This window comes from Anabrus simplex, chromosome 2, assembly GCF_040414725.1.
Source record: "Anabrus simplex isolate iqAnaSimp1 chromosome 2, ASM4041472v1, whole genome shotgun sequence".
In the NCBI taxonomy this organism is placed as follows: domain Eukaryota; kingdom Metazoa; phylum Arthropoda; class Insecta; order Orthoptera; family Tettigoniidae; genus Anabrus; species Anabrus simplex.
Window position 1 is genome coordinate 861,099,159 of NC_090266.1, and position 25,140 is coordinate 861,124,298.

A 25,140-nucleotide genomic window follows, 5' to 3' on the forward strand; every position below is an offset into this window, starting at 1 on the left:
TCTAATATCATCAATACGGACCAAAAATGATATTTATTACATGTAATAGAAAGGCGGGGGTGAAAAAGGGGCTGAATTACTTTTTTTTATGAGGATACTTATACCGGTATCTCAAAAACTGAAGATGTTACAGACATGAAAATTAGTATTTGGAATCTCCTTTAAAAATAGAAAAATGCATTTATTTTTTTCGGAAAATCGGCGTAAGGTGTGGTGGGTTGAAAATAAGTATATAAGGAGTTGAAATATGTATATGAGGATACTTTATCTTAAAAACTGAAGCTGTTACAGATGTGGAAGTTGGTAGTTTGAATTTCCTTTCAAAATAAAGAAACACATATTTTTGGTTTTTGGAATGTCCACTTAAGAAGGGAGGGGAGTGAAAAGAAGTGACGAAGAGGAAGTTGAATTATTTTTATGAATATACACTTATCTCAAAAACGGAAGGTGTTACAGGCGTACAGACATGAAAACTGGTATTTGGAATCTCCTTTAAAAATAATGTAACACAGACTTTTTTGTTTTCGGAAAATCTAGTTAAGTGGCTGAAAGGAATTGGAAAAGCGGGTGAATTTTAAAAATGAGTACCGGATATCTACATTATATGTCAAAAACTTAACATGTTAGAGACAAGAAACTTGGTATTTGGAAAGTCCTTTAAAAATACAGGAACATGTACCTCTTTGTTTTCGGAGGAGGTAGTTAACGGTGGGTGAAAAATTGTGAAAAATAGTTGAATTATTTCTTATGAGGATACGTATATCTTAAAAACTGAAGATGTTACAGACGTGAAAATTGGTATTAGGAATTTCCTTTTAAAATAAAGAAATATGTATGTTTGTTTTCGGAAAATACATTTAAATAGGGGTTGGGGTGGGGAAAGGAATGATCAAGGGGTTGAATTCCTTTTACGGATATACTTATGTATATCTCAAAAACTGACAGATGTGGGAATATGTATTCAGAATCTCCTTTAAAAGTAAAGAAACATGTATTTCTTTTTCGACTTGAGAGGAGACTGTTTCTCACATGTACAGTTCTATGTCGCATGGTCGTCTTAGCCCCAAAAGGTCATACCACAAACATGGTTTACAAAGAATTTCTGGGGCAAATGGAACTCAATATTTGGGTGATTTTTTTATACTTTAGAAATTTTCAGATAATATCTTCGTATAATGCCGAGGAACAACTACTTTGGTCAAATTACAAAATCCACGCGAGCGAAGCCGCGGGTAATTGATAGTTATACAATAAAACACCAAAATAATAATACCGAATCAAAAAATATCATCTTCAAACTAATCTCAAAATTAGTCCATACAGTCAAGGTTACTTGAAATTATGTACCATAAAAAAGGAACTTCCAGAAATAGCAAACAAAAATAATTTCTTTTTAGACAGAAGTCACACTTAAATTCAACAGCAGATTCTGCAGCGCTACATTCAACATGAACCCACCGAGAGCAAAGCACACATCGGTACCACAGTTTATTATTCACCACAGACAAGACAAATGTCGTTTGTGGTATTCCTCTGTGGGAACCCAGACACCACTTCTTCTGTGTAATCATCATAATCATCATCCTGACAACGTTCATCATCACATATTTCATCTGACGAACTGTTGTTGTCTTGAAAACGTACCTTCTTTGTCTTCTTCATTTTCTTGAATTTGCAACTCGAGTTTTCTTGGCCATTCTGTACTCATTTCTCTCTCTCTTCTTTTCCAACTCCTCTAATGTTGATTTTCTGGGTGTGGCTGTCAAAATTTCAGAGTGCTGCTTAGGCCTAGAACTGTGTGTTCTCGCACAAGATATTAATGCACTGATAGAGATAGGAGAGATATCTACAACAGACATTGGTTCTCTACTGCAGTTCTTTTCCTTCTCTTCATCAGCTTCAAATACGCACTGGTGGAGATCCCACGAGACCTTCACTGATATCTATGTCATCCCTTGTCGCAGCATCCAGGGGTGTTACAATAGTAGATGTTCCACAGGTTGGAAGAGAGTCCTCCTCAGTAACTGTATTAGGATAAAGGGGATATATTCCTGTTTTTCTAAATCCAGATGCTGCTTTATCTAGACCAGCAACCTTGTTGCAGGCAGCATTAAACAGATCAACAACATCCTCTTTGCTGTTCTTCTCATATGGGTGATTCTGCATGAATAAACTACACTCCCTATTGTAGGCTGAAGTGAGAGGACCATAGAAAGAAACATCGGAAGGTTGCAGGTGCTGTGATGTGTGCGGGGGTATTGATACAACAATAATTCCATTTTCTTTGCAGAAATTATAGGAGGAAAGTGATGTGTGACTCGAATGGTTGTCCATTAAGAGAAGAGTTGGATTCTTCATTGATGATTGTGTGTGTGCAGCAAAATTCTTGAGCCACATCAAGAACAAGTCCTCATTTATCCATCTTGACTTGTAGCACATGTAAATGCTTCCTGGTGGGCCTCCATGTGTTATAGCAGTGGACATCCTCACACCAGGATACATAAACATGGGTGGAATATAATTACCCGTACGACTCATGGCGCAACATACAGTAATATTTCATCCTAGTTCTAAGCTGGTCGCTGTCCCTACTTGCTTTTGACCTTTCCGGGCAATTATTGGAGGTGGCTTCTGGAGTACTGAAATGCTGGTTTTGTTAACATTATAAATACACGATGGAGGAAACTTATGTTTTTTACTGACAGTCAAGAGATTATAATAAAGTCTGTCAACTTCTGTTTTAAGTGATAAAACTCTGCTTACACTAGTTGCTTCGGGTCTCTGCAGACTGAGTTCTGGGTTTCTTCTCAAGAAAACTTGCCAGCTAATTTAGTAGTTTCATTAAAATTGTTAGAAAGATTGTTCCTGTCTGCAAATTCACAAGCAACACAATGTAGTTCAAATCAATTTCATGCCGTAAAATAACCTAGCCAACTGAAGAAGGTGAGAAGAGTGTTCCTTTTCTTGATGTTCAGTGAAGACAGTTTTCCTCCCCTTCTTTGGTCCTCCCATTAATCCACATTTCAAACACTTCCAAGTTACCTCATGAAGACCAAACTGACGCCCAACCTCGCGCACTTTACATGCAGTTCTAACAGTAGCAACTGCAGCAGATAACATTTCTTCAGACCAAGAAACCTTATCTGGAGTCCTCTTACAGTTCCGAACCACCTGAAATTACAATTCTTAGTTTTAATTATATGCATATATACTTATTTCGCTAATGTAGAGTATACATGTAACACTTACATAAATCTCTGGTAAAACAAGAAACCCATTTTGTTTAGAGGGGGTAATTGTACATACTGAAGGGGTAACGAGAATCCAGAGCATGTACGATTACCCCCCTAAACATCTTCACACCTTCCGTGTGTAAGAATTTTGTCCCATAGAAGTCCTGCCAATTTATAACCCATAAAGGAAAAATGGAAATCATATGTCTATCACAAGATATTGCATTTCACACTCAGGAAACTGAAGACTTTCATGATAGAAATGGACAGTTTAGTACGTAACTTAATATAAATTCAACTCTTCTGATGTAAGATGATGTAACAAAATGAATATTTCTGAACAGCACAAGAAATATACGCAACTCAGTCTGACACTTGGCTCGCATCAATGTTATGGTGACTCCCCACTAGATTGAAGCAGATTACAGCATGCTTGCTACCAGGGGAGGAGATTTAGAGGGGTGCGTCCCATTCCTCATCCCTCCTCTACATTTCATTTCTCAAAAATTAAATGAAATTCAACTAAACAATTATTTTCAAATTTGTATAATCACAATAGTGTTAATTATGTTATTGGTTTTTGTCCTACTAACTAATTTTATGGTTTTTCAGACATGCAGAGGTGTAAGAATTTTGTCCCATAGAAGTTATTTTATGTACCAGTATATCTACCGGCACAAGGCTGGCATATTTTAGCACCTACAAATACAATTACTGGACTGAAGCAGAATCAAACCTGCTAACATACGATCAGAGGACCAGTGTTCAACCATCTGAGGTATTCAGCCTGGCATCGGTATAATTATTTACATGACACTCTGTCCTTTGCTTTGGAGTGAGCAGATTCCTTGAAAATGCCAGATACAATTTCCTGTGAAATATTGGGAACTTACTAGCTCAGAAAATTTATTCTATATTCACAGTAACATCAGCCTGTAGGCCTCCTGAGTTGTGAGGCAACCTGTCTTGTTCTCAGTACCAGAAATACATATCAATGCACATTTTTATTCACACACTTCATGTGTGGCACACATAGGTCAATATCCCACAGAATACTTCACTGTTCACTGTTTAGACAGAATGTAGTGATTTTGACAACAAACATCACAATGCATTTACTTGGAATCAAGAATCAATGGTAGTATCTTGTCCATATTAATTTACTCTTGACTGAATGTACTATTAGTAGAACAAGTTGCATGTTCCGGAACATCCAGTAATTCAAACCTCCAGTAGGTAGCATGACTGTTCGTGGTAGGGATGTGATGTTCCTGAACTGACAGTTTACAAAGTCAATCAACTACAAGCATACCCTTTCTTTCTCAATCAAGTAACATGCATATATAAGTTCAAGACAGTAGTCAAAATGTCCTGCACTTGTGAAACTACAAGCAAAATAATGTTGTTCCCATTTTTCAATCTATTGGATAATTATTTACATGACATCCTGTCCTTTGCTTTGGAGTGAGCAGATTCCTTGAAAATGCTGGGTACAATTTCCTGTGAAATGTTGGGAGCTTACTAGCTCAGAAAATTTATTCTATATTCACAGTAACATCAGCTTGTAGGCCTACTGAGTTGTGAGGCACCTGTCTTGTTCTCAGTACCAGAAATACGCACTTCATGTGTGGCAGACATAGGTCATATCCCAGGGAATACAACAGTTACAGCAGTTTAACACCTTGCATACACAGAAAAGAATGCAATACATCAGAGAAGGTCATGTTGGGTGTTTCATCTAGTGGGCATACGGTACAGAAGATGAGCAGGTGTAGTCAAAGTTGCATCCTCGTAAAAAAAAGTGACAAGAATTCCAGTAGTAACAGCTACCATATTTACCCATGAAATTTTCACATGTTATTTGACCAAATTTTTCTTCTAAAATCAAGCTGCATAAATTACGCTGTCTTTTTCTCAGAGGGATGAAGTTACACCAAAATTTCAAATACAATCAATGAAATTACCAAGATAGCTCTAAAAATACCATTTTGTATGAATGCTGAACATTTATTTACAGATTAGATAAACGTAATACAATCGTTTTTATCACAACATCCCGTGCCATTTGTACGTACTTACGTAGGCTCTCCGTTTTCTATGACTGCAATATTGTACCATATACAAAGGAAATATCAACAAGCAAGTTCTCATATTTATATGACTTTAGTTTACCGTCAGGTCTACAGCTATTTAACACTTGCTTCAAGTAGGTGACCAGGCGAAAAAAGGAGCATGGTTTGCTTCACACTGTTATACGCTGCTACAGAACGGCCTACAAATCTGTAATGATAAAGTAGGTAATATGGTAGTAAATGCATTAGTGTTAACGTTATGAACACTGTAACAAAATGCAAATAACATGCCGGTAATAAAACTTACCGGTACACTTCGAGATTTCATCGTTGCTCTCAGCCGATGAAGAGTCATCGCATCCACAGGAGTGTGAGGGATTCTCTGTCGTTCCATTAGTTGTCATCATCGAGACCATCCAGCGAGTTGGATATTCCTGTCTTCTTGAAGCTCTTCATAACCATTTCACATGGAATTAAATTCCAGCTTCCTATTATCCACTGGCACATTAATTATAAAGAAGGACGCCAAATCTTGCCACCTGGAGTGAATGTGTGCTTGCCCGCTGCCATCCATTCCGTATAAAAACGCCGCATATGATCCTTAAAAGGATTGTAAATTGACACATATAGAGGTTGTAGAATAGATATGATGATGATGATGATGATGATGATGATGATGATGATGATGATGATGATGATGCTTGTTGTTTAAAGGGACCTAACATTTAAGGTCATCGGCCCTGTATATATATGTCAGTCCACCCAGAATTACTACCGGGCCGATGACCTTCGATGTTAGGCCCCTTAAAACAACAAGCAACAACAAGAATTACTACCATGTCTGTTCTACCTTCGAGAAGAAGAGTTCTTGACTTCTTGCCCGAGATCTCCCCTAAAGCTGTCAACAACTAACATGGGTGGCAGACGAAGTAAAACACCAGGGCAGCTTTTTCAGACAGTTTTTACCCAGTCTTTCATTAGATCGCTGTCCATCCAGCCCTTTTCTTGCACGTGCACACATATCCCATGTGGAAAATGACATTTTGGCATTGTCTTTCTCTTGATGATAACATACGGTAGAAGTTTTCATCCATCTGTGGTAATTGCAAGCATGACGGTGCATCGTTGTTTTTCTGTGCCTGATGTCTTTAATAATACACTAGAAGTTCCTTTCTCTTGCAATGTTGTATTCCTGGGCATTTCTAAAAACACAGGCATTTGGTCTGCATTGCCAATGACAATAAATACAAATTGAGTTCCGCAGTCTAATTAAGTAGGTATGAAATTCAATAGCTTTTTCCGTGTGATCGCTAGGCAGCTTTTAACACAGAGATGTTCTTCTTTGTAGTACAATATTATTTCGCCTCATCCCTCTGTGTACCCAGCCACGGCTTGCTTTGAAATCTGCTCTGGGTATATTTCTCCACGCTGCAATTTCAAGTAAACAAAATTGAAGTATTTCATGCGATACCCCAATTCCATTATTTCTTAATCCTTCAAAGTACATTAACAGCTCATTATCTATCTCAGAGCTTTTGGTTGTTGTATCATACACAACCATTAACCTGGCTGAAGGGAGACAGTGCCACCTTCCCTAATCTCCATTTGAGTAATTCCTCCCTGGAGCATGCACACTGCAGAGGTGGGCACCCTCTTCTCCAATAGGCTGGTGTAAAAGTGTGGCTAAGTTCAGGTGGGGAACCAATCCCACAGAGTACAACATGGAACCTATGCCTAGGGTTACAGTTGAAGACCTTAACAGCAGATCCGGCAGAGAAGGAAACCTTCGGAATGGTGGAAAATGCAGATGAGGCAACCCACCCTCACTGGAGTTAATTAGACAAGGTTATAAGGCGGAGTAGACAGGACTCCTTAGCCGTGGTGAAAGCAACCTGTCGGAGTAGGATGATCCAAAATCAATACTCCGGCCAATGGACAGGGTTGAGCGTGGAGTTAACGGCCTCATCTCATAAAAAAGCATTGTTCAGAAGACTTCTATGAGAAAACCAGATGGAAACTAAAGTCGACAGAAGCATAGGAAAATGATACGAGTAGGGAAACCAGATATAAAAATGGTGACATGGAATGTAAGAACTATGCTGAAAATGGGAAAAATGCAAGAAAATAGTAATGAAACAAAAAGATTTTGGATATAACTTAGTAGTGGTTCAGGAAATAAGATGGAAGGGGCAAGGATGTATTGAAAAGAAAGATTAGAGCCTCTACTATAGTGGTCCAGAAGAAAGAACAGGACAATTCTGTACGGGATTTATAGTCCATGGGAAACTGAAGAAGAGTGTGATAGGATTTGACCTATTTCAGATAGAATATGCAAACTTCGGATTAAGGGGAAGTTTAGGAATATAACTGTCATATCAGTGCATGCACCAATTGAGGATGTGGACAAGGAAAGGAAGGAACAATTGTATGATGAGCTAGTACAAACAACTGAAGAGGTGCCAAGACGCGCCCTAATTATTATTCTAGGAGACTTTAATGCCAAAGTGGGAAAGGAAGAATGTATGAGGCCAATAGCAAGGAAATATCCACTACATGAAGAATTAAATGGGAATGGTTTTCATCTGGGCAGTTTGCAACTATGAGCTGTCTTATAATTAAAAGCACATGCTTTGATCATAAGAAAATACATAAAGGAACGTGGAAGATGCCAGGAAGCACAGTAATAAATCAAATAGATCATGTCCTAGTGACTGTGAGGCATGCAACATCCATTATTGACATAAGGGCATGTAGAGGGCCAAACTGTGATTCTGATCATTATTTAGTAAAAGCAGTAGCGAGACAAAAATTGGCAATAGGACAAAGGAGACAACCTATGGAAAGCAGGAAATGGAATTTGGAAAAACTACAACCAGAGGAAAAACAAGAATTCCAGTAAAAAATGAACGAGACTTTGCAGACAACTGGACTAGTTTCTGGGATAGGGGAAAAGTGGTCAAAAGTTCAAAGGTCAATACAAAGTGCGGCACAAGAAACACTGGGTATAGCTAGAAAGAAAATAAATAATTGGTTTGATATGGAGTGTGAAGAAGTGATTGGAAGGAAGAATATAGCAAGAGCAAAAATGTTAGAGAGAGATACAAGGTCAAATAGGGAAAAGTATGAGAAATGTAGATGAGAAGCTAATAATATATGTAAGAAGAAAAAAGTGATGCTTAGGACTAAATTAGAGGGTATAGAGACACAAAGGCTACAAAAGAGGACAAAGGAATTCTATAATGAAATTAATTATTTCAGGAAGGTGTATAATCCAAGATTAAATGGCTATAAGAATAATGAAGGTAAACTACTACAGAATAAAGAAGGAATAAGTGAAAGATGGCCCCAATACTTTTGAGAACTCCTTAACAAGGAAAGAGAAGAGGGAGAAGAGAGTGAAAGGCATATGGAGCAGATTGAGCCAGAACAATTGATATATGTCCCAACATTGGAAGATGTAGAAAAGGGTATTGCAAAATTAAATAACCATAAAGCAGCAGGAGAAGATGGAATAACAAGTGAACTGATCAAAAATTGCAGCAAAGAAATGCTACAAGAGATATACGAGTTGATTATTAAGATATGGGAGGAAGAACGGATACCTAATGAGTGGACTATAGGAATAATTTTCCCAATATATAAGAAAGGAAATAAGTATGAATGCATTAGTTATTGGGGAATCACATTGCAGAATAAAGTATTTTCAAATATCCTACTGTGGTATTTGACTCCATATGCTGAAGAGAGATTGAAAGAAGCACAATGTAGATTCAGGCGAAATAGGAGCACGGTAGATCAAATATTTGTTGTCCGTCAAGTGATGGAAAAATGCTATGAGCACAATAAAGATCTACATAGACTAAGTTATATGAATATATGGAGGCAAGAGGAATACCACAGAAACTGATTAGGATGATTAGAATTACTTTGAGAGAAGTAAGGGCAAAGGTGATGGTGGATGGAAGAATTGGAAATGAGTTTGTTCTAAACAGAGGAATAAAAATGAAATGGTATGGTTTTAGTGCCGGGAGTGTCCGAGGGCATGTTCAACTCACCAGGTGCAGGTCTTTTGATTTGACACCTGTAGGCGACCTACGCGTCATGATGACGATGAAATGGTGATGAAGACGACACATACACCCAGCACCCGTGCCAGCGAAATTAACCAATGATGGTTAAAATTCCCGACCCTGCCAGGAATCGAACCCGGGACCCCTCTGACCAAAGGCCAGCACGCTAACCATTTAGCCATGGAGCCAGACAATAGAGGAGTTTGTTTAATCTGGCAATTAACAAGGTCCTTGAAGAAATTATGGATACCGGAAATATTGTATTTAAATCTAACAGATTTGTGCGTATGCAGGTGATGTAGCGTTAATGGCCAGGAATGATAGATATCTGAAGGAAATATTTCTTGAAATGGAGGAAGCAGGAAAAAGGATGGGATTGGAGGTAAATGATAGTAAATCCAAGTATGTGCATATGACTGTTATAGAGGGTAGAATAAGTCAATATAATTAGACAATAAATGGGCATAACTTTGAGAATATAGAAAGTTTTGAGTATTTGGGAACCATATTGATGAATAATAATAAAATAAGTGAGGAGATACATCATAGAATAATAGCTGGAAACAGGCCCTATTATACAAATCTGGCATTATTTAAGTCTCATTTATTATCCATACTTACAAAACTTAAAATATATAAGACACTGATTAGACCTTTGGAATCTTTTAGCTGATGACATAAACAAATTAAGAATATTTGAAAGAAAGGTTATTAGAAGAATATATGGCCCAACTCAAGACCGTAGTAGTTGGAGAACCGAGCTCGATAGCTGCAGTCGCTTAAGTGCGGCCAGTATCCAGTATTCAGGAGATAGTAGGTTCGAACCCCACTGTCGGCAGCCCTGAAGATGGTTTTCCGTGGTTTCCCATTTTCACACCAGGCAAATGCTGGGGCTGTACCTTAATTAAGGCCACGGCTGCTTCCTTCCAACTCCCAGCCCTTCCTTGTCCCATCGTCGCCATAAGACCTATCTGTGTCGGTGCGACGTAAAGCAACTAGCAAAAAAAAATTAGTCGGAGCATAAGGACGAATGCTGAAATACAGAATATATTAAATCAGGGGGATATAGTTCGATTTATTACGGCACAGAGACTGCAATGGCTTGGACATGTTGAAAGGATGGGGGAAGACCGAATGCCAAGAAAAGTAGTTATATCCCGAGTAGATAAAAGAAGGCGATAAGGAAGGCCCCGCAATAGATGGAGTGATGAAATGGAAGCTGACCTGAGGGCAATGAACATCCGTCCATGGAGACCAGCCGCTCAGGATCGAAGTAGATGGAGGAATATTGTAGAAGAGGCCAAGGCTCACACAGAGTTGTAGCCCCGGATATGTAAAGTAATTAAAAATATCTATCTCAGGATATTTTCCATGCTTTGGATCTCTGAAGGATCGCATACTTTTCTTAGCATTACATAGAGCCTCCTTCTGCTTTCTTCAGTAGCAAACATGTGCCTCCGAGATGGAAAATTTTAATTCTGCAGCGTGGTTGCTATTCTCCTCAGCGTATTTCATTATTTTTAGTTTATTTCAGCTGTATAGTTGTTATACTTCCTCATGGTAACTGATGATCTGTAACACCGCCACTTAGCACACTAAAAGACAATTTATACTGCGCGCTACCTACTTACGAAAACTTGCAATGCTGCTTCCTAACACACTACTACACAGAACAAATTACAGCATGTATCTGTGGTACCTATCCGCAAGCTTTTCACAAGTTTACTGTACTCTAACAAGAACTACTTATCACAAAGCGCAGGCCAAGGTATAACTCCAGGCATGGGGATTGGAATGCAATTTCGTTCAAGGTTAGACTAGACTAAGGCTGGCGGTGACATCAGAGAGCTAAGATGCAGAGTAGCCTATGGTTTGGGACTGAGAAAATTACATTCACTAAATAAAAATCCTAATAATTACTCATCAAAACTGGAGGTGAAAAATTTATGTGAGCACGAAAATGATGCGGCTAAATATGGTATAATGTGTATGTTTAACTCAACATATTTATGTGAACAACTCTTTTCAGTCTACAGAATTTGAAAATCAAAACACCAATCACGAATGACAGATGGTCATCTAAAGCTTTTCAGTTTGGTGAACACTAATTAAAACAACATAACATAACATGTGTTACGTGAAAAGGCTGAAAAGCTTTAAAGTTACATTTACTGCGTCATCACTGAAAATTATGGGTTCCTTTTAAACAAATTTTGCAGTTACCTTGGCAGGTGACTTTTGTTTAATAGAGCAATGAGTTTTAAATGTGATGGAGAGTTTTATGTCACATAAAAGTGTACAAACCTCACAGAGACTCATAATTTTTTAACAATAAGCATCTTTAGTGATTTCAGATGGAAAAAGTCTCTACGAGAAGATTCCAATGAAGCAAGACGGGGAGAATATCTAAAAAGGAAAAGATGAGGATATTTTATATTATATAGATGAGCCTGGAATTCAAACTAGTATGGCTGCAGATGTCGGTGTGAATCAAAGTACGGTATCTCGTACAATTTATAATGTCATGGAGAGCACATATTTGGATTAGATTCCCTAAAACTGTTAATGAACTTCAGACTGCAAAAGCTGAGTGGCAAGGAAAATATACTTCCCCTGCCACAACAGGGGTTGATGATTACACTAATCTACATATCTAAAATAACTTGGACTGACCGACCGACCGACCGACCGACCGACTTCCATAAGATTGCATAGCCTGAGCTAAACTCTGTAAGTTTACCTTCACTGGACAGTCTGGTTTCACTTAAGCTGCGAGTGGTCGCTATATGAGATTTTCTCTCACATTATTTTTTATTGTGATATTACTTCACAGTGATGAAAAGGAGGCGACTGTTCCCTCTTCTAGCTGAGTTTATAACTGTCGTGAGCACAGCAATTCACATTTGAAGGGTAAGCACCCCCTCCCCTAGTGAGAACAAAGGTTGAGAGTTTTTCTCATTGCGCGACTAATGACGTTGGTGTCATGTTGAAGTGGAGCAGGAAACTTACTCCTGTTGTATGCGTTAGTATTTGTATTATGAGCACTTCTTGTTTTTGGAAATGTTATTGTGTTCAGACACCTTGCTTTTTACGTAAATATTACTTTTTTTTTTGCTAGGGGCTTTACGTCACACCGACACAGATAGGTCTTATGGCGACGAGTAAATATTACTAGATATAATGCATGTGTAGATTTTATTTTTTACAACTTCAGGACGGAAGTTAATTTTATGTACATTGCATATGTTATTTTTTAAGTAGTAATTTGTGTCTTTAATAGACAGCTAATCACTTCATTTTAATGTCCGGCTCCATGGCTAAATGGTTAGCGTGCTGGCCTTTGGTCACAGGGGTCCCGGGTTCGATTCCCGGCAGGGTCAGGAATTTTAACCATAATTGGTTAATTTCACTGGCACGGAGCTCGGTGTATGTGTCGTCTTCATCATCATTTCATCCACATCATGATGCGCAGGTCGCCTACGGGAGTCAAATCAAAATACCTGCACCTGGCGAGCCGAACTTGTCCTCGGACACTCCCGGCACTAAAAGCCATACGCCATTTCATTTTTATCTAAAATATGTAAGGTAGAACTTTCATTTCATTTCAGTACTAAATTTCAGCCTTACGCCCCACAAAACTGTCAAAAAGTCATAATTTTTTCAATGTGAGAGAAAGTCTCACGCGCGACCACTCACATTACATTTCGGCTAGTGACCACTCGTGGGTTAAGGCAGCAATATCAATGTTCATTCGTCCAAGCTCATGGGTGACAAGCGCTGTTCTTCTCTCAGGTCTGTTATTGTCTTTCAAATCAAGTAATGTTCGAACATTCCAGGTTCCTATAATCAAAGTTTTGGTAATCTTTGATTTTCGACCACATAAGGGGTGACCTGCTGGGTGTGGCCTCCCAGCCATCTGAGAGTGTGACTACCGACATTTAGCCCACATTTTCTACGGCCTTCCCCATTTAGGGCGGGTAGCAGTGATCTTAAATGGGCCTACCCAAACACAGATGCAGGACCGAATTCCTGAGTATCTTTAAATGCACAAGCTAACCAAGCTAAACAAAAAGCCTTCTCTTACATGGGCCTTACGGCTGATGATGACCTGGACTAAGGTCGAAACCGGTCCCATTTAAATAGGAATGTGATTACTGCATTTCTTTCTTTTAAGTACTGAATAGGTTGAACCTCCTTTTCAATTTTTTAATTTTTAACATAGTCACGGGGTCTCAGAAAGGCGACCATCACACATCAGCTGCCAACGTGCAGGTCCGAACTAGAGGCTTCCAGTTTCACCCGAAAACATGCCTCCACCATCCTTATCCCATCACCGCTGGACTTGAGTTGAAGGGGATGACAGCAAGAAAAAGTGCCACAAGTGGGATTTTGTTTAAGGTGGATCGCAGCTTGCAAGGAAGTGACCCACACACTATGATCTTGGAACTCACCCTGCGGTACAAATGAAATGAGACATGCAGGTTCTAGTACCACGACTGCAATGGACTGCTGCAGACTTGAAATAACATTGAGTTGCGCCTTCACATCCAGTCCATCTGGCATGACCTCATCCGCCTCCACGACTGATGAGAACCACAAAAAGGAGGTTCCTCCGTCTGTTTTGCCCTTGGGCCAAAGACACAGATGATGGGTTCCAGCGTCATTTCCTACGATGAGGAGACCATCGCCCCATCCAAAGGGGCTCATCCGCCCGAAGCTGTTGGCCCCTATGGGGGCGTCGAGTTATTTACCGTGCTCGACACTCAGCTTTAGCTGTTTTTACAGCTGGTTGCCAAGCCAGCTAACCCTCTTCCTGTCTCTTTCTGGATTTGGGACCGGACAATGGTGGAGTTGACCAAGTAGGTATTTCTGATATATCCTGTATAAAATTTCTTTAGCCTTCATTGGTTTCTCTCTCCTCTGTGAAAGAAACCCCTCCCAAGATGTACCTTCTTCCCTTTCCTACTGTCTTTTCCCTTGTCATCATCAGTATCTTATTTCTTTATCCACAATTTCCAAGAAAATTAGGAAACAAACCAGTGGGACATATCATCAAATAATTAAAATCTATTTTACTCTACTAACACATACTAGTTATAATAAATTAACAAACTATTTCAAGTAGGTATATGTTCCTTGATTCCATTGTTTCATCAGTCAGATAACAATGTCTACAGTTTTTAAAACATCACTGTGTTATTAATTTACTGCATGCTAATAATGAAACCAAAGAGTGTTGAAAGAGAATTTAAAAATCAGTAATTGAGGACTTGCTTACCTAGTCTTTTCTTAAATTATTTCAAAGAATTTGTAAATTTATCGAACATCTCCCTTGGTAAATTATTCAAATTCCTAACCCATCTTGCTATAAACAATTATTTATCCTAATGTGTCCTCCAGAATTCAAACTTTTTTCTTCACACTGTGATCTTACCTACACCACTCAAACTTATTCATCTATTAACGTCATTCCATGCCATCTTTCTACTGACAGCATACCGCTTAGTCAAGCAGCTCGTCACCTTCCTCCCAAGACTTCCTAGCTCAAACTTTACAACATTTTTGTAACGCTACTCTTTCATTAGAAATCAACCATTAAAATCGAGCTGCTTTTTTTTTTTTTTTTTCCCAGTTCTTGAATCAAGTAATCCTGGTGAGGGACCAATACACTGGAACCTTTTTTTAATTGTGTTCTTACCAGAGACTTGTATGCCATCTCCTTTACATCCTTACTAAAACCTCTAAATACCATTGTAACCATGTGAAGATCTTGTAACTGTTACTTAAAAACCTGTTTGTGTGATTACCCCACTTCCACCCCATCAACGCAGTAATTAAAACTGAGAGGACTTTTTCTCTTTGCGAAACTCACAACCTGACATTTTACTCTGTTTATTATCATGTACGGTGTCTGCTGTCCATCTCACAACATTGGCGATGTCTTTTTGCAGTGGCTCACAATCTTGTAACTTATTTATTACTACATACAGTATAACATCATCCACAAAAAGCCTATCTCTGATTCCAGGTCTTTACTCATATAATCTACATATATAAAATAACATGTCCTGACTGACTGATTCATCATCGCTGAGACAAAACTCATCATCCTCATCATCATCATCACTTCTCATTCAGCTGTACCTAAGTAGGGGCAAATATGGTTCCTCTCCACTTTCATCGGTCTTTCCACCACTCCTCCTCCAACACTGTGTCCTAGTCCAGGTTTCTTTCTCGAATACTGCGTTGGATTGTATCCTTCCATCTCAATCGTGGTCGTCCATGGCCTCTCCTTCCTTGCATTTCCATCACCTTTTTTTTGGCATTCTTTCGTCACTCATTCATTTTTATGTGCCCAAACCACCTTAATCGGCTCTTCTCTATTCTATCATTCATTTTTTCCACTCCAATTTCATCCTGGATTTTCTCATTTCTTATTTTGTCTCTTCTACTTTTCTGTATCATACTCCTCAAGAACTTCATTTCGGCTGCCTGTATTTGACTCTCATCCTTCTTTGTCACTGTCCAAGTTTCCGTTCCGTAAGTTGTTATGGGTACGTAATACATCTTGTACATAGTCCCTTTGCTTCCATTGGTACATCTTTTTCCCATAACATGTTTCTTACACTATGATAGAAACAGTTCCCAGCTTGAATCCTCTTAATAATTACAGCATCCAGTCAAGCATTCTCCATTAATTCACTCCCCAGGTATTTGAACGTCTCCACTACTTCCAGGGGCTTGTCTGCAGTCCAATCTGACCTTTCCCTTCTTTCTCCCCTCTAGTCATAACAAGAGTATTACTCTTTCTATACTTATTTTCAATCCACATTCTTCGATCTTCCCATCCACCACATCCAACTGTTCTTGGACATTCATATCGTCTTCTCCCAAATCACAATATCATCTGCAAATAACAACATGTTCATTTCTCTTCCTCCATATGCTGCTTTTGCTGTTTTCATGATGTCATCCATTACTACTGTAAACAGGATTTGTGATGAAACACTTGCCATGTCTCAGCCCACTAGTGATTTTGAATCAAATTGTTCTGCCAACTTGTGTTTACATGAAACAACAACATTCCTTGTACATTGCCATAATCATTTTTATTACTCCCTGTCCAATTCCTTTTTGCACCACACTGTCCCAAACTTTAGTCCTGGGAACACTGTCAGATGCCTTTTCAGTGTCGATGAATGTCATCACCATATCATTCCCATACTACCATTGCTTTCCCATTACTTGTCTCATAATGAAAATGGGCTCCATTGTTGATCTTCCACGTTTGAAACCAAACTGATTTTCCTGTATCTGATTTTCAACCCTCAACCTTATTCTACTTTCCAGTATCCTCTCCATTATCTTAGCAACATGGGATATCAGAGTAATTCCCCTGTAGTTCTTCAATACTTTCTTATTGCCTTTCTTGAAAATTGGGATGATTATTCCTTTTTGCCAATCCTCGGGGACCTCCTTATTCTCTCAGACAATCCTGAGAACGCGATATGTCGACTGCAGGCCTACAGCTCCAGCTACCTTTATCATCTCCACTGAAATTTCATCTATTACAGCAGTTTCTCCATTCTTCATTTTTCTTACTGCCATTTCAATTTCATTCATTGTAATTTCTTTATCCATTTCTTCATCAACTAATTATCTTTCCTGGTGGTCCATTGAATGACTGTCATTAGTTCTCATGTTCAGCAACTTGTGAAAATACTCTCTCCATCTATTTCTTATTTCTTATGGCTTTGTTAATATTATACTGCCTTCATCCTTCACAAATCTAGTGTTTACTTGATCTTTCTTTTTGTTTCTTAAGATACCATACAATAATTTATTGCTGCCCTGCATATTATCTCTCGATTTCTGTGTGAATAAGGCCCAGCTTTTCCTCTTTTCTTCCTCCACTACTTTCTTGGTCAAATTCTTTGACTCCACATATTTTCTTCTACTTTCTTCAGTCCTAGATGTTTTCCATGCTTTCCATTCCATTTTCTTTTCCTTCACTTTACTCTTTACCCTATCATTCCACCAGTGTGTCTCTTTGTCTTTCACTTTTCCTGATGTTCTACCACATACCTTTCCTGCGTATCCAAACAGTGCTTCCATAAATCATTTCCATTCATCTTCAACATTTCCCTTTGAAATTCTTCCTGTATGCTTTTCTCCTTCAACTTCCATACTTTAATTCTTTTCTCTCTCCTCAATGGGGGTTTTTCAATCTTTTACACTTTCAGTTTTCCTATCACAACTCTATGATCTCCACCAAAGGCTTCTTCAGGCATGGCTGTAACATCTGAAAGGTTCTTCCAGTGTTCTTTCTCAATGATTATATAAACAATCATGGTCTTTGTTCGTCTGTCTCCCCAACCATACCTTGTAATCTTCTGACTGTTCTTCCTAAACCAGGTATTTCCCAGACTCATTTGGTTCCTCATGCAAAAATCTACCAACACATCTCCTTCTGGATTTCCTTCCCTTGTCTTTCCATTCCAACTCGTGCATTTAGATCTCCCATCAACAGCACATCCTTATCTTCTACCTGTCTCTCCACTTCCTCTAAAATGCCCTCTAGATGTTCATCTATGCAACCCGTTTGTGGGGCATACAACTGGAATAGATCTTTCATGCCATTTTCAAACTGGAGTCTCATCACCATCATCCTATCGCTGACGCATTTTGTAAACTCCACATATTCTTGGATTTCTTTTCTAAGTATTTTGGCCACTCCATTTTTTGCTTCAGCTCCTCCGCTGTAATACAGCCTGTCTCCTTCTTTCAGAGGAATCTCTCCCGTACCCCTCTTCTTGGTCTCATACAGTCCAAGTATGGCTATATCTTTTTCTTTCATGAAGTCAACCATTTTTTCTGTCTTTCCCATCAGTGTCAGGACATTTACCGTCACAATCTTGATGTAGTTTGGTGCTGGTTCCCCTCTTCTCACAGTTGTCCCAGCACCCAAAGAGCTGTGCATCACTTTTAGCAGGGAACGTCCTAACCTTTTCTGAGGCACCATATCTGATTTAGCCATACAGGCTATTGTTACGATGGGCTCGCCGCACACAAAGTGAGACAAAACTACTGAACATAAAGAAATGAAATTTTGGGCATACATTTAAATTAGAGCGTAGGTGCTCACTAAGGGAGGACCTTTTGTTATCCCGTCACTGAGGGGGTGAAAAGGGCGGGGGGGGGGCTGAATTGATTAAATGAGCTTATCTATATCTCAAAAACTTAAAAGTTTACACACATAAAAATTGATATTTAGAATCTCCCTTAATTTTTTTTTTTTTTTTTTTTTTTTTTTTTTTTTTTTTTTCGGAAAACCTGTTAAGAGGGGTGAAAAATTTGGTTGAATACCTTTTACGAGGCTCCTTATATTCTCAACAACTGAAGATGTTACAGACATGAAAATTGGTATTTGAAATCTCTTTTAAGAATATAAGAACACATATTTTTTTATTATTTTGGAAAATCCAATTAACGCAGGGGAACAGGAGTGGCAAAAGAGGTGAATTAAAAAAATACTAAAGACAAAGACAAAGACACCTCCGTACAGGCTGTTAAGGCCCTTGGAGGAGTGGAAGGTAAAGGCTTCCACCATTGTTAATTGCGGCACGTGATGGGGTAGAGTGGTTAGCTCAACGCCCGGCCGCCTTTGCCCCCAGGAATTAACATGGTACTCATTTTTGGTGTACGCTGAGTGAACCTTAGGGCCATATGCACCTCCGGAAGTGGAAATCTCGTTTCGTAAATTTTACGACTTCCTGACAGCGATTCGAACCCATGTCCTTCCAGGCGAACCAAGCACGCCTCGGCCAGGCAGACCCTAAAAAAAAAAAAAACCTATATCTACAGTATATGTAAGTCGAGTCATAAGTCATAGCAACTATTTTTTTCTCGCGGACACGAGACAACACGGAAAATCGAAGATGTGCATTTGGAAACGTACAGTATGTACTTGCATATGATGCCCCTACATGGTATATGTAAACAACAGTGTGGGTCTAAGCATGCCCCCAAGTTCCATGTGTGAGTGAGAGCATCACAAAATGGAAGTCAACAACAGGAGCAACGATCGTATATTAAAATAGCAGTTCTCCGCGGCAGAAATGCAGGCCAATGCCATGCAGAGATGCAGGAAGCATTACGTGTGTATACCATGCCCTATATAACAGTGGCAATGTGGGTGGAGATGTTCAAACGGGGTAGAGTATCAATTGCCGATTTGCCTCGCCCAGGCTGTCCAGTGTCCATGGGCAAAGATGTACAGATAATGGTGATCAATCAGTGTTTACATGAGGACAGGCACTGGACTCTAGCGGAATTGCAAGAACATACAGCAATACCAGTGGCAGCAATACGGCGCATTTTACACAAGGACCTACAGATGCGTAAACTTTAAGCAAAGTGGGTGCCATGTCCACAGAAGTGGACTCGTTACGAAACATGTCGCATCAATCTGGAGAGGTTTCAGCAAGAAGGACAACCCATGTTGAATCGCATTATTGCAGTCGATGAAACATGGGCACATGCTTACGAACCTGAATTGAACAGACAGTCAAGTGAATGGCGTCGTCAGGGGTCACCACGGAGACACAAGTTTCGACAAAATCATTCGCCCAATAGGGTTACGGTAATCCTGGCATACAATGTTCAAGGTGATCTTGTGTGTCATTCATTGCGTGAGGGGCACACTGTCAAAGCAGTTTATTACAATTCCTTTTTGTTGTACCAACTGCGCTGTGCAGTGGGAACCAAACATCCAGATCTTTTGGACAACGCCATAATCCTACATGATAACACGACAGCTCACACAGCAGCCATCGTTCAGTGTCGCTTACAATGGTAAGGATGGAAAGTTCTTCTACACCCGCCTTATTCGCCTGATCTGAGCCCATGTGACTATGATCTAATCCCCAAAGTCAAGAAGCCATTACGTGGACAACGGTTTGCTAACAAAGAGGACATTGTAACAGCATTTCAGAAAGAGGTGTCACACGTTAGGGATACACACGCAGCAAATGGTATTCAGCGCCTGCCCCACCGCTGGCACTTTGGGTGATTATTTCGAAGGTCTGTAACCAGTGGAGACCTGTCCTTTGTACATAGTCTTGTGTACTTGCTGTCTATACCATAATAAAACAATGTTTACCAATGGCCTGTGTTCTGTCACTTTCCTACAGAATCTCCTGAAGTCAGAATTTGTCTTCAGGCACTATGCGTAAGTACATGCCCTTAGATTTTCCGTGTTGTCTCCTGTTCGCGAGAAAAAATATAGTTGCCATGACTTATGACTCTACTATCGTATCTATTAAATTACATAATTCTATTAGTTTCTTTATAATACTTCTACAGTTTAAAAGTAACATTACCAGGCGAGTTGGCCGTGCGGTTAGGAGCGCGAAGCTGTGAGCTTGCATCCAGGAGATAGTGGGTTCGAATCCCAACGTCAGCAGCCCTGAAGATGGTTTTCCGTGGTTTCCCATTTTCGCACCAGCCAAATGCTGGGGCTGTGCCTTAATTAGGGCCACAGCTGTTTCCTTCCCACTCCTAGCCCTTTCCTATCCCATCATCGCCATAAAACCTATCTGTGTCGGTGCAACGTAAAGCCACTAGCACAAAAAAACAAAAAATTATGTTATCCTTAATTGAATTCCAGATCCCTGTACTATTATCACCGCTCACTAGTCCACCCCATTTCCCTGAATGTACTTTCCCACAACCCTTCTAAACAAACCTCCTCCATTCGAACTGGAACGCCAATGAAATATCTGCCTCAACCAGCCAGACAAGTCAGCAATAGCTGACTATCAATGGGTCACGATGTCATTCTCCAAGACGTTCAAGTTCTTACCCACACTAAATACTACAGGTCTAGGATTATACAGGAAGCTGTGGAAATATGTATAAATCCTAACAATTTGAACAGGGGCACTGGCTATCAATTAGGTAATATGCGGTTGCCAGCATTCAGGATTTACATAGGTAGTTCACTTCCCAGTCCTTTCACTACTGTTATTTCGTTTCAGTGTTTTCCAAATTTGTACTCTCCTTATCACCAGATGGTTTACTCTAGACTAAGTGCTACGAATCATACTTTCATGACCTGTAAACGCCTATTACAGTATTATTCTTACTTCTTTTCACTCCCTTGTCTTCAACGTCATTGTACTATGTTCCTCCTTCTGACTCCCTATCCCCTGCCTGACTTTCACTCATATTTTTCTCGTTTTTCAGCTACACACTTCTTTCCGTCTTCACTTCCATTCTTCTATCCTGTCAGTCTTTCAATGCACTTTATTTCACTTTATTTTTCATTTATTTTACTTTTAAAATTTTTCTTCTCTCACATTCATCACTGATTTGTCTGATGACCTTACTGTTTCCTTTGCAACACACATATCATGGAACAGAAACATCTTATTTGGAGCTAACGCCTGAAAAACCTTACATCTGATATGTTTTTTTGACATTTTTGACATGCTCTGTTGGTGAAAAATATCTAATTCCCTCCATGGAAATTTAGAATTTTCCATTCAGAATTGCTAGGCGGGCAATAATTCCATCGTGGAGATTTATCTCCTGTATGCAGTTATCAGACTGTGCCTCTTATAAGGGCTTCTGATAAGTTCACCTGCATACACCCCAGCATCAGTGGGTAGGGTCTGACACATCCCACTCTGATGAGACTAGCGTGAGACCTAAGACGAAATGCTGGTTAATAGAGCAAACGCCTGAAAAGCCTTACATCTGATATGGTTTTATATAAGAGAGGAACGACCTGCCTGCGGTCAGTGAGAGTCGGTGTGAGTGAGTGAGAGTTAGTGAGTGAGTGAGTGAGTGAGAGAGAGATTGAGTTCGCTGGAGTGCAGTCAGTGATAGCCTGGGCTGAGGTGTCAGCCTGATGGAGTATCTGCCTGTTGGAGCCGAGGACTCGTTCATATTTCCTTGACGTTGTGCGTATAAATCTCTTGGGACTGGCTGCTGGAGAAGAACCTTGGGTGTTCTGGAGTAGCGCGAAGGGAACCCTGGGTGCCGACGTGTGAAGACTGCGGAGTTCGACGGTTTGAGCGAACAGCGGATACTATCCCAAGCTGCGAGACTGATGTGTAGGCTGTGGACCGTGACAGCGCAACGAGTGTGACTGAGTGGCTGAGTGAGTGTAGTGTAAATAATCAATGACTCTCTGTGTGTGTGTGTGTGTGTGTGTGTGTGTGTGTGTGTGTGTGTGTGTGTGTGTGTGTGTGTGTGTGCGTGCGTGTGTGTGTATGTCATTGTAGAGGGAACATGAGAAACTAAGAGAGAGAGTGCGAACCGTGTAAGTGTGTAACTGTGTACTTGTATAAGTTGTAATCTCGGCTATCGTCTGTGTGAAGGTAAATTTGTAATTGTAGTGCTAAGTTAATAAATCTTAGGAATGGGACGCTACCAGGTTCTGTACTCATTTATTCATTTATTTACCCCGCCAACACGTTACAATACTATATTATTACAGAATATTGCAGTAAGTACTTACATATCCACAGCTATACAACAGCTAACATGTCGCATACAGGCATAGTGATAAGGACTGCCAAAAGAGGCTCCATCTGATTGATCTTGATGATAAAAACACGAACTTGGTCTGATATTCCCATATCAGATATGCACTCTACTGTGGTCTCAAACTGGTAGATGAGCTTAGGAACCAACATGGGTACCTGCACACAGAAACAAACATCTTATTCTTTGAAATACACAGGATTACCACACCAAAAATCCTTTACTACAAAACAAATAATTACAATTAGGATGAAAAATCATTAAATTGATGGATTTTGTATCAAATAGAATGGCATAATAAAGAATGAAGCATTAAAATACAGCAAAAACTGGATTCCCTTAACAACTGGCATTTATAAAACCCACATTCATTTGGTGTTGTGTAGTTTCTGCAATATCTTTCACCCACAAATGTCAGCACCAATAAACCTTGATCATTAACAGCCGTGACCAGCTCTCTGGCTAAATGGTCAGCGTAGTTGCCTTTGGTTCAGAGGGCCCAGGATTCGATTCCAGGCCAGGTCGGAGATTTTAAACTTGAACGATTATTTCCCCTGGCTTGGAGACTGGGTATTTGTACTTTGCCGAACATTCCTGCAACTCACACATTATATGCAGCACTATCCTCCACTACAAAAACACGCAGTTCCCATACAAAGTAGCTGCCTCCCACACTTATTGGTGGGTCTGCCTTACAAGAGCTCCACCAGGCAAGCCAAGCATGTCCTTGGACACTGCTAGTACTAAAAGCCATACGAGAAATAATTAACAGCTGTTCTAAAGAAGGGATAGACAAGTTTGAAAATCCAAACAACAGCAATTCACACATACACTGCCCGACAAAAAAATTGAAGTACACAGAAATGGAGGGGGAAACAAATTTAAACTTCATGTGTTGAGAGGGTATGTGACATTATTTCAGTGATTACAAAATCAAGTCAAATTTACAAAGAATTTTGAAGTACGAACCCACTTATTAGTATGACGCTGAACCCTCTCTGGCCTGGATGCATGCACTGATTCGGATGAGAAGGGTGTAATAAAGCTGTTGTATCCTCTCCTGAGGCAAGCTGGCCCACAACCGTTGTAAGTAGTCCTTGATATCCTGGATACTGGCACTGGGACAGAGCTGACGTCTGGGCTGGTCCCACACGTTCTGATGATGATGATGATGATGATGATGATGATGTTTGTTGTTTAAAGGGGTCTAACATCTACGTCATCAGCCCCTAAACACACATGTTCTATTGAGGACAGATCTGGGGATCCTGCTGGCCATGCGAATACCTCAACATCACGCAGACAGTTCATAGAGACACGTGCTGTGTGTGGACATGCACTGTCCTGTTGAAAAGAATGGCACCACGATAATGCCTCATGAGAGGTAACACATGCAGACGCAGGATGTCCGTGACGTACCATTGTGCCGTCAGAGTTCCCTCAATCACTACAAGCAGTTACCTGAAGTAATACCCGATGGCTTCCACACCCTGACGCCAAGAGTAACATTGCTGTGACTCCCCAAAACATCAGAAGAATGGGACCTCTCCCCAGGTCGCTGCTATACTAGCAGACAATGGTCATCTGGGATTGTGCAGAACCTTGATTCATCGCTAAACACAATTCAATGCCACTCATCAGCAGTCCATGCTCCCCGGTCATGGCACCACTCCAAATGCAGCTGTTTGTGTTGTGGTGTTCAGGCTGCCTACGCATGGGATGGTAATTCTGTGTTCCGGCTGCAGCTTAGTCTTCGACCAACGATGAAGGATGACACAGAATATTGCAGGGAATCTATTACTTGTTCTCGGATGGCAGGTGCAGATGTCAGCGAGTTATGATGTGCTTGGTGCACTTCATTGTGGAGGTCAGATGTGGTTGAGCAGAACCTTGACGAGTATGCCTGCCCTCACATTCCCATGCAGTCCAACATCGGGCTACTGTCACATCCGAATACCCCACAATTGTGGATACTGCACGATTTGACCAGCCAGCCAAATGGAGACCCACAATGAGGCCCCTTTCAAACTCTGCCAGGTGCTGATAATGCTGTATCACACCATCACATGACATCTCTGTATCCTTTACATTCAAAGTAGGAAATAATGTATCGCAGGAAGAGAAAGTTTGGAAGGGAATTGCACAGGGTAGTATAATCGGTCCATTACTTTTCTTAATATACGCAAATGATTTAGGGAACAATATAACATCAAA

The 25,140-nt window shown here is 40.0% G+C and overlaps 1 protein-coding gene across 1 annotated transcript in view; it reads right to left on the reverse strand.

Moving 5' to 3' along the window:
* Nucleotides 1–1,043: 1,043 nt before the first annotated feature.
* The window catches only part of BBS1 (Bardet-Biedl syndrome 1), a 148,721-nt gene continuing 124,624 nt past the window's right edge, over nucleotides 1,044–25,140 (reverse strand). Inside the window, exons 12-13 of the mRNA XM_068225865.1 lie at nucleotides 22,901–23,084; nucleotides 1,044–3,171 (exon numbers count right to left, since the gene is read on the reverse strand). Coding sequence (XP_068081966.1) covers nucleotides 22,911–23,084 — 174 coding nt within the window. The 3' untranslated portion in view covers nucleotides 1,044–3,171; nucleotides 22,901–22,910. The remainder of the gene's footprint in view (nucleotides 3,172–22,900; nucleotides 23,085–25,140) is intronic.